General features: G+C 35.0%; 1 protein-coding gene across 1 annotated transcript in view; it reads right to left on the bottom strand.

Moving 5' to 3' along the window:
- LOC122260701 (salivary peroxidase/catechol oxidase) overlaps positions 1–15,000 on the bottom strand; it is a 24,810-nt gene that overhangs the window by 1,055 nt on the left and 8,755 nt on the right. The window contains exons 4-16 of the mRNA XM_086553712.1: positions 14,938–15,000; positions 14,245–14,468; positions 11,590–11,760; positions 10,501–10,674; positions 9,796–9,914; positions 9,562–9,664; positions 7,753–7,950; positions 7,190–7,329; positions 6,533–6,700; positions 5,892–6,091; positions 4,818–4,987; positions 1,467–1,600; positions 1,094–1,179 (exon numbers count right to left, since the gene is read on the bottom strand). The exon at positions 14,938–15,000 is cut by the window's right edge and continues 138 nt beyond it. Coding sequence (XP_086409838.1) covers positions 1,094–1,179; positions 1,467–1,600; positions 4,818–4,987; positions 5,892–6,091; positions 6,533–6,700; positions 7,190–7,329; positions 7,753–7,950; positions 9,562–9,664; positions 9,796–9,914; positions 10,501–10,674; positions 11,590–11,760; positions 14,245–14,468; positions 14,938–15,000 — 1,950 coding nt within the window. The remainder of the gene's footprint in view (positions 1–1,093; positions 1,180–1,466; positions 1,601–4,817; positions 4,988–5,891; positions 6,092–6,532; positions 6,701–7,189; positions 7,330–7,752; positions 7,951–9,561; positions 9,665–9,795; positions 9,915–10,500; positions 10,675–11,589; positions 11,761–14,244; positions 14,469–14,937) is intronic.

Raw genomic sequence — 15,000 nt, 5'->3', positions numbered from 1 at the left:
CAAACACACACACACACATATCTAATATGTATCATATATATGACATATATATATATATATATATATATATATATATATATATATATATATATATATATATATATACATATATATGATGTGTGCATATGTCTATATATATATATATATATATATATATATATATATATATATATATATATATATATATATATGTTTACATATATTATACCAAAATATTTTATCAGTAATGCACAGGTTAAATTAAGAATAATATCATCGTCTTTATTTTCGAAGTCATTACCAATATCATTACTATAATTATCATCGTCAATTTCATCCTTAATATTATTGCCAATTTTGTTTTCAGGGATAGTTTCATTATCTTATAAATGTTGACATCAACATATATCTTCAATTATCAGTATTACCATCCTTTTTATGACACTATCGTTACTTTATCAATTTTTCGTCTGCTACCAGTATCAATATATATATTTTTTCTAGTGTGATTATGATTATCATCTTCATTACTACCATCATTTATTATCCTTGTTTTTATCATTGTCATTGTCGTTATCACCAGTAGTATGTCGTGGTAATATTTATCATCAAAATCTCCGTTTTCATTATTTGCCACATTTACATTATCATTATCATTTCTGTATTGCAATTGCTATTGTCATTTCCATCTTTTTTTCAAATGCGTTGATTAATAAGGAGTAAAAATACAAGAAAAGAAAGACAAAAATTGTGTTCCAAACTTAAATAACATGAATTACAAATAGTGTCTGATGAAATTTGTAGAAGCACTCATGCATATTCTATGTCGGTTTTAACATTACTTGATAAACTCTGCACACCATATACGCACACGCACACACATGAAGGAAATGAACGCACCCAACCATGCTTTTCTCATCACTCAAACGAAAAGCATTTAAAACTATGATTTGTCTTGAAAGAAAACACCCATTTTGCCATTTTCCGAAAACTCTTCTTCCGCAAAAACGCTTCAATATCACAAAATGCTTTCTTCAGACAAAGAACACAGAAGAAACACAATGATCGATCACCTTGTGTTTGGCGGCAAAACAAGCCCCTTTTGAAAACTAACCCTTTGACAGTTATGCTTGTTGAAGGCAGTTTATTGACGACCATTCCCGGAAAATGGCCAATTTTCCAAACGACCTTCGTGTTGTGCTAGGTGTGTTAAAATGGACTATGTTGAGGGGCGCGTGCCAATGTTTTCCAGTCCCTATGTTCCATATAGTCCTTCATCTAACTTAACCTGTCTCATGTTGTCCTGTCCTAACTTATCTTATGCTATCTTATCCAAACCTGGCATAACTTATCTTACGCCATCATATCCTAATCTGTCTTATTTTATCCTACCCAAACCAATCTAATGCTTTCGTATTCCTAACCCAATCTAACTTAACATAAACCCATCACAACCTTCTTACAACCCTAACTTATCCAAACCTAACTTTATAATTATGAACCCATCGTAACCTAAGCCCTAAACTGGAGAACATCGGGAAGGTCCCCTGTTGTGCTAGGCGGTTACATGAGGAGCTGCCTGTGTGTTTCTGTGTTTGGTGGTGTGCAACTGTGCAACTGCCTGCATTTCGTGCTCAGTGGCAAAGAATCGCACGACATCACAACGGAAAAAAAATGTACTGGTGAGGAGTTTCGCTAATTTTGCATTCCCAGTTTTTTGTATCGTTAATAGTATTATCATTATTGTTATTATTATTATTATTATTATTATTATTATTATTATTATTATTATTATTATTATTATTATTATTATTATTATTATTATTATTATTATTATTATTATTATTATTATTATTATTATTATTATTATTATTATTATTATTATTATTATTATTATTATTATTATTATTATTATTGTTAATATTATCATTTTCATTATTAATATTATTACTAATACTACTATTATGATCATTATTATTATTATTATTATTATTATTATTATTATTATTATTATTATTATTATTATTATTATTATTATTATTATTATTATTATTATTATTATTATTATTATTATTATTATTATTATTATTATTATTATTATTATTATTATTATTATTATTATTATTATTATTATTATTATTATTATTATTATTATTATTATTGTTATTTGTAGTAGTATCGTTATTATTATCGTTAATAGTATTATCATTATTGTTATTATTATTATCATTATTATTATTATTATTATTATTATTATTATTATTATTGTTATTTGTAGTAGTATCGTTATTATTATCGTTAATAGTATTATCATTATTGTTATTATTATTATTATTATTATTATTATTATTATTATTATTATTATTATTATTATTATTATTATTATTATTATTATTATTATTATTATTATTATTATTATTATTATTATTATTATTATTATTATTATTATTATTATTATTATTATTATTATTATTATTATTATTATTATTATTATTATTATTATTATTATTATTATTATTATTATTATTATTATTATTATTATTATTATTATTATTATTATTATTATTATTATTATTATTATCATTATTATTATTATTATTATTATTATTATTATTATTATTATTATTATTATTATTATTATTATTATTATTATTATTATTATTATTATTATTATTATTATTATTATTATTATTATTATTATTATTATTATTATTATTATTATTATTATTATTATTATTATTATTATTATTATTATTATTATTATTATTATTGTTATTTGTAGTAGTATCGTTATTATTATCGTTAATAGTATTATCATTATTGTTATTATTATTATTATTATTATTATTATTATTATTATTATTATTATTATTATTATTATTATTATTATTATTATTATTATTATTATTATTATTATTATTATTATTATTATTATTATTATTATTATTATTATTATCATTATTATTATTATTATTATTATTATTATTATTATTATTATTATTATTATTATTATTATTATTATTATTATTATTATTGTTATTTGTAGTAGTATCGTTATTATTATCGTCAATAGAATTATTATCATTATTGTTATTATCATTATTATTATTATTATTATTATTATTATTATTATTATTATTATTATTATTATTATTATTATTATTATTATTATTATTATTGTTATTATTATTACTATTATTATTATTATTATTATTATTATTATTATTATTATTATTATTATTATTATTATTATTATTATTATTATTATTATTATTATTATTATTATTATTATTATTATTATTATTATTATTATTATTATTATTATTATTATTATTATTATTATTATTATTATTATTATTATTATTATTATTATTATTATTATTATCATTATTATTATTATTATTATTATTATTATTATTATTATTATTATTATTATTATTATTATTATTATTATTATTATTGTTATTTGTAGTAGTATCGTTATTATTATCGTTAATAGTATTATCATTATTGTTATTATTATTATTATTGTTATTTGTAGTAGTATCGTTATTATTATCGTTAATAGTATTATCATTATTGTTATTATTATTATCATTATTATTATTATTATTATTATTATTATTGTTATTTTTTATTGTTAGGACTATTATTGTTATGATGTTAATGATGATTATTATTGTTATTTGTAGTAGTATCGTTATTTTTATTATTATTGTTTGGATTATTATTATTATGGATATTATTGCTGATTATTATTATTTATTTTTGATCTATTATTATACTATTAGTATTAGATCGTTATCATATTATCGGTTCTAATCCTTATTGAGTTATTATTGTTTCAATCATTAAATCATTATACTCATATCATTTATCATTCAAGTATTACATTCATTATTCATCATTATCTTTGGCATTATTATTATTATTATTATTATTATTATTATTATTGCTATTATTATCATTATTATTATTACTATTATTATTATTATTATTATTATTACTGTTATTATATATCTATCTTTATTTATTAAATATTCACATCTATATAATAGGTATGTAAAACTGCCATATTATATATCAAAGAAAACAAAAATAAAATAAAAAATCTCCCCCTCTCTACAACCATACATCCGCATATAACATTCTGTAAATTTCCAAATACAAACTCGGGAACACATGTACAAATATGAAACAAAACACAGTCACAGTCATAAGGGAAAACACCAAAACATGACGTATCGTTTAGGGTTATATTCCTTATCCTTCTCATCCAACCCTAAATGTTACGGTTTTGTTTCCCTTCTTATTGTGGCAAAGAAGATTATTGTCATTATTATTATCATTGAAGATTATTATTATTATAATTATTATTATTATTGTAGTTCTTGAAGATTTTTTTTCTGGTATTTTGGTTTTGTTTCGTTTTTATTCACTTGTATCGTTTACTTTGAATTAATGGATTTCTAATTGGCAATTTTGAGTCATTATTTCTATTTAAAAAAAAAACAGAAAAGAAAGAAAAAGAGACATTGTACAAGAGATAATTTACACGCATTAGTGAAATAATTGTGGGAACGTCACTGTAATATGTATGCTTATGTTTTGCGTTTACACTTGTTTGCTGAATGCGCCCGCGCGCGCGTGTGTGTGTGTGTGTGTTTGTGCGTGTCCGTGTGTGTGTGCGTGTGCGTATGCATGTCCGTGTGCATGCATGTGCGTGTGTATGCGTGTGTGCGTGCATGTGTAAGCGTATACTCATAACCAACCACATTCCCTCTTCCCCAACTCCAACCGAATCCAAACCAAAGCTAGCGACCGGCCAAGACTCGTACCTCTCGTGAAGGCCATGGGTTTCTCGCTCGTCTCGTACCAGAAGCGGTCCCCTTTCTTCAGCCTCAGGAACTGGTCGGCGATGACACAGGCGAAGGTCGGCCCCACCAGCCCGTCCTGTATGGGCCGCTCGGCTAACCCACCGGTGTAGAAGTCGATGTCGTCTACGTGCCTTCAATAGAGGGGGGGGGGAGCCGTTAGAAGAGGGAGGTCGTTTTGATTTTTTTTTTTTTTTTTTTTTTTTTAATGGGGGGTGGAAGGAAAGTATTGAGGATGCTGTGAGTATTTTAGGGGAAAAAAGAGACACGAAACGAAATGGGGGAAAACTTTGAGGTTCTTGAATGTAAAGTAAAAGTGGAAAGATTAATAGAAGTCGTGGAGTTCTTAAAAAGGGGGTGGGGGGATTGAAAATTGATTGTTTGCAGATAGATCTTTCAAAAGTAACGTGACTTTTAAGTAGAAAAACATAACTTATACACAATATTTTACACTATATAAGAAACGACCACATGCTCAATATTATATCCGACCTGTACAGAAAACAAAATCTTATTGTTTTAGCCTTGAAATTCTTATAATCAGTGACAAAATAAACTTTCTCGTGAACAAGTAAGACCTTACTTGTACATAATCCATATTCATACTGATACAACCTCGCGACTTTTACCGTGACATCAAATTCCCACTTGTATAAAGCAAAACCCCAAAGTCCTACTTGTGGCTACAAATATCTGTATTGTCAACACTGCAATCAAAGATCCTACCAGTGGCCCACAAATCTTTTACTCGTACAAAACTCAAGAATCCTACGAGGACATCACAAATCTTTTACTTGTACAAGACCCCAAAATCCTTTTAGGACACGGAATCTCTTAATACAAAAACCAAAAAGCTTACAACAAAAATCCTACACAAGATCTTACATAACCCAAAAACCTTACTAGTACACCATATTTCTACAAAAAAATAAACTTTGAAATCCTACTTGTACATGACCCAAAATCCTACTTGTACATGAACCAAATTCCTACTTGTACATAACCCAAAATCCTACTAGTACACGACAAATGTCTTACTTGTACACTTTCTTGATGCTCTCCAGAGCCCCAGCGTCCATGTCTTGTGCCAGATCGCTGAAGTTGCTCGCAGAGGGCAGACCGCAGTACATTCTCCACTTCGTATAGCCTGCCACGCCGTGATCCCGACCTCGCTGTATATTCACGGAGACCAGATCCAGACCATACGGGTTGTCACCTTGGAAGAGCTTTCCTGATACCTGTGCGACGACGAGGGAGAGACGGGTGTGGTTTTGAGTGTGGTATTGGTCACGAGGAGATGTTGTTGTGTGCATGTTTCACAGAGGCGATGAGTGTGTGTTTTGGAAGATATAGATGTGAGTGTGTGGGGGTGGGGGTAGGGGTTCTTGGTGTCTATCAACCACCCCCTCTCTCTGTCTCTGTCTGTCTCTGTCTCTCTCTCTTTCTATTTCTATTTCTCTTTCTCTTTCTCTTTTTCTCCCCTTCTCTCTCTTTCTCTTTCTCTTTCTCTTCCTCTTCCTCTCCTCCCTCTTTCCAGTCCTTTCCCCTCTCTCATGCACACGTAAAAGTATAGAAAACACATGATAATACATTCATAATAATACCTAGAAAATAATACAACAACACATTAAAAAACTCGATAGTCCATTCTTGAATAACAATCAGCCTTGCAAATTTACCTGCGAAGTGAAATACGTGTCGACAGCGGCCGCACTCTGGGATGTTTCTCCTCTGACCAGCTGTGCCATCGTCCCTTGGTCGTAGAGTGAGAACGGGTTGAAGAAGAAATTCTTTAGCTGCGCAAACTCCACGTTCTTGGCCGGGCCGTCGATCTTCTGCACGAGGCCCTGGGGTATGGGGGAAGGGAAGGGAAGTCATTTCGTTTGGGGGGGGGGGGGGGTGTTTCGTGGTTATACACGCGAACACACATACATATATAAACGGATGCATAAATATAAACACACACACATGTATATATATATATATATATATATATATATATATTAAATATTATATTTAATTATAAATATCACTAACCAGACACACACACACACACACACACACACACACACACACACACACACACACACACATATATATATATATATATATATATATATATATATATATATATATACACACACATATGTTTATATATATCCTGTTTGTTCTCTTCCTTTCTCTTTTTTCCCTGACTTGATAGACGCAAAAGAACAACACAGGTATGAATGCGTGTCGTAAGAACCTTCATTTACCTATAAACCAAAAAAAAAAAAAAAAAAAAAAAAGAAGGAAGGTTATGTCCAGCCATCATTGCATTGCAAATGCCAACCAACCTGTATCTGGCTGTGACCGAAGCGGAAAGCGGCAGCAGCGAATTCATTTGCAATGGCAGGATGCACCTTGCTGTCATAGACTTGTATCTGGTCCCCTTCAGACTGCGGACTTAGCTCTAACTTCTTCATAAACTTGGGACCTGTAAAAAGTACGTGTTGTATTATAGTGGTCTTTACACCTTACTATAGCTCTGTAATTAGAAGGATTCGTTTCATATGATAATTTTGCTTTATTGTTCAATCGTAATTATGATATGAATCAAAATAGCAAATATCCATTTCTTCTCGACACTCCCCTCTCCCCCTCTCTCTCTCTCCTGTCTCTCCTCTCTCTCTCTCTCTCTCTCTCTCTCTCTCTCTCTCTCTCTCTCCTCTCTGCACCCCTCCCTACCCCCCCTCTCTCTCTCTCTTTCTCTCTCTCTCTCCCTCTCTCCAGCTCCCTCTCTCTCCCTCTCTCCAGCTCCCTCTCTCTCCCATTCTCCAGCTCCCTCTCCCACCCCACCTCCCGCCCTTCCCCCTTCCCCTCCCCTTCTCTCTCCTCCCCCTCACTCCTCTCGACTTACCTAATATACTAGGAACATACTCGTGGTACGTGATATGCTGGATCTGCGCCACGACGATCCTCCTCGACTCCTGGAAGAGCATCTCGTCGTCCCAATCCGGATTTAAGTCCTTGAGGCTGATGGCGACCAGGTTGTGTTGTCGAGCCCAGACGGTGTGCAGGGTGGTCAGCAGGATTTGCTCGTTAGCGCGGGCGTCGCCTGGGGGGAGGGGAGGGGGTGAAGGGGGGTGTGAGGGGTGAGGGGTGAGAGGGAGGAGGAGGAGGAGGGGGGTAGGGGTGAGAGGGAGGGGGGTGTGGAAGGGGTGGAGGAGGAGGAAGCAGAGGAGGAGGAGGAGGAGGGGGGTATAAGGGTGTGTGGAAGGGGTGGAGGAGGAGAAGGAGAAGAAAGAGGAGGAGGAGGAAGAGGAGGAGGAGGAGAAAGAAGAGGAAGAGGAGGAGGAGGAGGAGGAAGAAGAAGAAGAAGAAGAGGAGGAAGAGGAGAAGGGGGAAGAGGAGGAGGAGGAGGAGGAAGAGGAGGAGGAGGAGGGATAGAAGGGGGAGTGGAAAGGGTGGAGGAATGGAGGGTGTTGGGGAGGTAGAGGGGGGAGTGAAAGAGGTGGTATAGAATGGGAGTGGAGGGAGTGGGGGTATGGAGGTAGAAGGGTATGGTGGAGGGGAAGGGGTAGATGGGGTAGAAGGAGGATTGGTGAATGGGGGAGGTAGAAGGGGGAGTGGTGGAGGGGAAGGGGGAGTGGTGGAGAGGAAGGGGGAGTGAAGGGATGGGGTTTTAAGGAGGGAAGGGGTTTAAGGTGGAGGGGTTAGAGTGAAGGAGGGAGGGGTGGTTATGGGGTAGAAGTTGATTTAAGGGGGAGGGAGGAGATTAGATGGGGAGGGGGAGGGATAATAGAATAGGTAAGATTACGCGATTTACATGTGTGTGTTTAGAGTAATGAATATTAGTATTTGTATTATCATCATTATCGTTATTATCATTCTTATCATTGTTGTCGTTATTATTGCTGTTGTTTTATTAGTTTTTATTCTTACCATCACAATTATTATCATTATCCTTATCACTATTATCATTATAATTACTAGTTATTATCGATATTATCATTAATAGCATTATTGTCATTACTAATACAATTATCATTATTATCATCATTACTAATTCACAATTATTACTATCATTATCATCGTCATTATTATCATCATCAATATTGCAAGTATCACGATCGTTCAAACCGTCATTACCATTATAACCATCACAAGAAAAAAAAAAACACCAAAAACAACAATAAAACAATACTACTAATAAAAAACCATCCTTATCATCACTATCCCTCAGAACACAAAAACTATAAAGATTTTCAAATGGTGCTCACCGGATTTGAAACAATAACGGCTTAAAACAACAACACCAAAAACAACAATAAAGCAATACTAAGAACAAAAACTATCCTATCGTAACCATCCTTATCATCACTATCCCTAAGAGCACAAAAACTATAACGTTTATTCAAATGGTCCTTACCGGATTTGAAACAATAACGGTTTAAAACAACATCAAAAACAACAATAAAACAATACTAAGAATAAAAAAACATCATATCGTAACCATCCTTATCATCACTATCCTTAAGAGCACAAAAACTACAACGATTTTCAAATGGTCCTTACCAGATTTGAAACAATAACGGTTTAAAACAACAACACCAAAAACAACAATAAAACAATACTAATAATAAAAAAAAACATCATATCGTAACCATCCTTATCATCACTATCCCTAAGAGCACAAACACTATAACGGTTTTCAAATGGTCCTTACCGGATTTGAAACAATAACGGTCATATTTGAATTGGTCTTCTACGTTACAGCCATCTTCGGGGTCCTTCGAAGGTGGTAGTAGTTCGCGCCCATCCAGGGTCAGCTGAGGAGAGTCAGGAGAGTAGGTGAGTTAAGGAGAGTTAGGAGAGTTGAAGGTGAGTTAAGGAGAGTCAGGAGAGTAGGTGAGTCACGTAATTTCGTTGCATAATCTTTTGTACACAACTCCATCCTCACCTGAGAGTCCAGGAGGCCATCAGAGTGGATCCTTAGAGAATTCATCTGTTCATCTGACGTCCCGTAGATCACAGACCCGTCCAGGAAAGCTGTCTGTTGGTTGATCTGTTCCCTTGGACCTGTGGGGAGAGGGGGGTAGATAGAGAGGGAGGGGGAGATGGGGAGGGCGAGCGGGAGGGGGAGGGGGAGGAGGGATTTAGGGGTTGTTAGAATCGTGTGTTATTTCGAGCCCTGGGGAATTTCAGGGTTCTTAGAATGATGCAATTTTGGGGGCTATTGGGTTCTTGAGGGAGCGTTAGAATTGGGCTTGGGGAATTTAGGGATGGATGGATGGGATAGATAGATAGATGGATGGATGGATAGATGGGTGGATGGATGGATGGACGAATGGATGGATAGATAGATAAATGGATGGATGGATAGATGGATCAATGGATCGATTGATGGACGAATGGATGGATAGATAGATAAATGGATGGATGGATAGATGGATAAATGGATCGATGGATGGACGAATGGATGAATAGATAGATAGATAGATAGATGAATGTTTGGACTGACTGCTCGACAAATAGACCCAAGCCTCTATATACAGCCGACCCCTGTATCCACGCAAGTATACACACATACATAACTATATCTCCACATCCTTACATATCACATCCTCCACCATACAAACACCAAAGCCTTGTCTCTCTCACTAACCGAAGTTACACCTCGACGCCGAAGCAGACCGTGTGAATTCCATACACGTAAGATTATGGACGGCGTAGAAGTGGTCGTCAGCGGGGACCGGAATGGCGGCACATTGAGGGTGAAGGAGGGTGGGTTCCTGCAGGACTTCCACGGAACAGCAGGGAATCGCGCTGCCGTTTACGCCTGTGGAAGGAGATTGTTGGTTTCGCTTTTTTTTTTTTTTTTTTTTTTTTTTTTTTTTTTTTTTTTTTTTGTGTGTGTGTGTGTGTGTGTGTGTGTGTGTGTGTGTGTGTGTGTGTGTGTGTGTGTGTGTGTTTGCTTGTTGTTATCATTGTGGGTGTGAGTGGGATGATTATGTGTATTTTTTGTTGTTGTGGATCGCTATACCTTCCTCTTCTTGCATTTTTTTTCTATTTATATCTATTTTAGATTTAATTACCGGTTGAAATTAATACATGATTGTATTTATATACATGCCGTTCTCTCAAAGAAAGAACAAAAAACAGAGAGAAAGAGAGAGAGAGAGAGAGAGAGAGAGAAAGAGAAAGAGAGAGGAAGGGATGGATAGTGAGAGAAAGAGAGAGAGAGAGAGGAAGGGATGGATAGCGAGAGAGAGAGAGAGAGAGAGAGAGAGATGAAAGGAGAGAGGAAGGGATGGATTGTGAGAGAGAGAGAGAGAAAGAGAGAGAGAGAGAGAAAGAGAAAGAGAGGGAGGGATGGATAATGAGAGAAAGAGAGGGAGGGATGGATAATGAGAGAAAGAGAGTGAGAGAGAGAGAGAGAAAGAGAGAGAGAGAGGAAGGGATGGATAGTGAGGGAAGAAAAGGACGAGAAAGAAGAGAGGGAGGAAGAGAGAAAGAGATGAGAAGAGTGAGGAGAGAGAGAGAGAGTGAGAGAGAGAGGAAGAGAGAGAGGGATGGAGAGAAAAGAGAGGAGGGGAGATGGAGAGGAAGAGAGGATAGCGAGAGAGAGAGAGAGAGAAAGAGAGAGAGAGTCGGAAAGCGAGACACAAACAGACAGACGGAGAGAGAGAGATTGAGAGAAAAAAAAACGAAAGAGAGACAGAAAAAAAAACTTCAACACCATTTCAACCCCAACCTTTAGACAACGCGGTGGCCGTAATGTCGTGGTCAATGAACTGGCCCCAGCTCATGGTGAGGACGGTATAGGAGCGGGACTCGACGAGCTTGTTGCTGTGGACGATGTTGGTGATGAGGCGGGCGCTCGGGAGGTCGCGGCTGTCGTGGGCGAGGCGGAGGGACGACACGCCTGCAAGAGAGGCGGGGGCGCTGTTAGGTCGGTGGGTTTGGGGGAGGGGGAGGGGGGTTGTGGTAGGAGGGATCGGCTCGGGCCGTATGGGGAAGGATAGGTAGAAGATCAGTGCGTGTATGTTAGTTAGTATGCACATATGCAATGATATACACACACACATACATACACACAAACATACATACATATGTGTATATATATGAAGAAAAAAATATATGTATGCATATAAATCAATATATATAGATACATATGTGTGTGTGTGCGTGTGTATGTGTGTATTTATATATACATACACAGTATGATATGAATACCTACACATGATTAGATACCCACAGGATCATATGTGAGTATCCATCATTTTTATCCTCTCCGCATCACTTTCATCACCGCCATGAGACAAAATATTTTTCTCCTTTTTACACCAGCACTTTCCCTTCCCGTCTACACCCCCCTTCTCCTCCATCCCCCCCTCCATCCAACAGCACTTCCTACCCGCTTCATCTCCCTCCCCCTCTCATTCTTCCTCCTCTTTTCCTTCTTCGCTATGTACCTGTATCACCTGTCAACCGCAGGAGATGCCCGTCCACCTTCTTCTTCTTCTCGGATGTCGATCCTCCTCTCCTATCGTCTACCACATCCCCTTCTCGTGTTTGTCTTGATATAATTCTGATTAGTGAATCATCACTCTGTCTTACATTTCGGGAGAACGTATTGGTTTGGGATTCAGTGGGAATGCTTTTGTAATATGGCTATTTATGGGATCATGATTTTCATTTTTATTTTTATTTTTATTACGTTTTTTTTTTTTTTATCTCCATGTAGTTTTGTTTGGTGTCCTTTGCATTATATATATATATATATATATATATATATATATATATATATATTATATATATATATATATATATATATATGTTTTTTTTTTTTTTTTTTTTTTTTTTTTTTAAAGGATGGTAAAGATCATGCTATAATGATGGCTCACCATGATTAAAACGATAATGCAAGTCCTTCGCAACGTTCGCAACGTCTAGCATCATGAGGTAGGGTAGACTTCATCTCATGCAATTGACCTCATGCAGCGGTGGAATCCGAGTTGAACGTCTGACTTGCGGTCGAATCAATAATTGGAGAAAGATATACCAGTGTGGACGGGATGCCGAGCATTACACCTTGTTGTGTTGATTTCACATCTTCGTTTCGTTGCTCAGGTAAATGGTTTGATAAGTACGAAGTATTGGATGTATGTGTATAATTATATGTATAAGTATATGTTAATTAGTATAACTAGACGGACGCGCGAGCATAGGTACTCATACAGAAAGTACATACACATACAACCACAAAAACGTGTGTACAAAAATGAAAGGAGACACAACAGCAATAATAAATGAAATATGAATGTGAGACGTCTTGAGTCAGACTAGATTCCTCATACACTTCGGTATTACTGCTTGATGAGGAGTCTAAGTCAGACGAGAAACGTCAAGGTGGAGTGTTTGCTGTATATTGCATCTGCATTTCATTGCAAACGCACGCTCGGATACATACATCCTCACTCATACTGTAAAATATGATCCGTCTAAGCACAGATAGTTATACTTTGTCAAACAAATGTGTACATGTGTAACTTTTATCCCGACACATGAGTACAAATGAAGCATGAAAAGCCAAGTGTTATAATAATCAATTTTCCACAATGTCTTCGTTTACCATGAAATAGTATTTTCATGTTTCTTCATGAGTAGATTCAATGTTGCAATACAATTTTGACCACCATTGCACACACATTTTTAATCAGTAGTGGCACACTAACAGCAATATTAAGATAAAACAAATTATACTGTACGGCTGTAATTTTTTGTGATTCAAATTGCTTTTACAATACGTAATCGGAATTTATAAGACATTTCTTCAGCGAAAAGTTGGCGGGGAGTACTTTCTTTTTTTAAATTGCTCATGGAGTTTTGTTGTTGTTTTTTTACTTTTGATTTCTGGATCGATTCCCAATTTCAAGAGGGCTTTTGCATATATTTCCAATCATTTTTTCTCTTCTGGATTATCTAATATCATCCTTTATGCTTTTTATTAGATGGAAGGATTTCCTATTCTGTTTATTAATCAATAAATGAATCTAGACTTAAATAGCTTTTGATAACCCAACTCAAAGTTTTTTTTATTATGTTTCATATCTCGACATATTCAAGAACCTCGGATTACTAGATATCTGCGACCCGGATTTAATTATGATAATTATTTTGTCGGAAAAAATCCGGGTTTAAGGATAGCCATTCTGGTGAAGTTTCCGGATTTAGGGAGGCGGTAGATATCGAAAAGTTCCCGGATTAAAGGAAAGGCATTTTTTAGTAAAAGTTCCCGGATTTGTAGGTTCTTTGTTTTGGCTTTTAAAAAAGGACAAAAGGAAAAAATATTTGAATTAACTCCCCCCCCCCTCCTCTCCTGATTGCAAAGAAAAAAAAATCTTACCATCTCCATAATCCGGTGGCATCGCACGGCGGAACTGCGTGAAGGCCGCCCCCCAGGTAGGGTTCTTCAGGTTATTACAGGTCCCGTCGGCCGACCTGTAGGGGTAGTCCGCGTCGCAAGGGGGCGGACTTGGACGAAGGAGCGTCTGGTCGCAATAAGGTGACGAGGACAGGTCGCCAACCCACTGCGAGTCAAATGTTGTCGTTTCTCGGGTCATGTTGAGCCTAGGGGAGGTTTGGATCATTATTTTTTCTATTATCGTTTTTCTTTTGATATTGCGATCTAATTGAAATGAAGATTATCATCATGGTCCTTTTGGCATGATGTTCCGATCAAATATATAGCTATTTATTGCAGTTAATTTAAAATTAGTAGTTGGTTTGCTGGTTAAAATCATTTAAATGTATTGTCATAAACTGTTACAGTTTCATTAATAACGTTTTTAAATGGAATTGGTGAGAAATTAAGATCGACTTTGTCTATAATGTTATTAAAAGGATATGCACTTTGAAATATGTTACATTGGACTCCAAAATCATATTAAATTTATAACAAAAATCCCCCCCACCTCATCTCAAAAAACAACAACAATAAAACAAATAAACCTTCCACCCACTCAAATGTCTAACAAACAACCCTAACAAAAACAAACAGACACGAAAACATAAATAAAACAAAAGAACGCAAACCCACCTCTCCTTGAAAGCTGCCGTGGCTTCATCCATGAGATAACCCTGCTTGGCCATCTTGGTTGCC

This window comes from Penaeus japonicus, unplaced genomic scaffold, assembly GCF_977035675.1.
Source record: "Penaeus japonicus unplaced genomic scaffold, GWHDUDI00000001_assembly GWHDUDI00000028, whole genome shotgun sequence".
Lineage (NCBI taxonomy): Eukaryota > Metazoa > Arthropoda > Malacostraca > Decapoda > Penaeidae > Penaeus > Penaeus japonicus.
The sequence above is the reverse complement of the archived record's forward strand: the minus strand, read 5'-3'. Positions and strand labels throughout refer to the sequence as shown.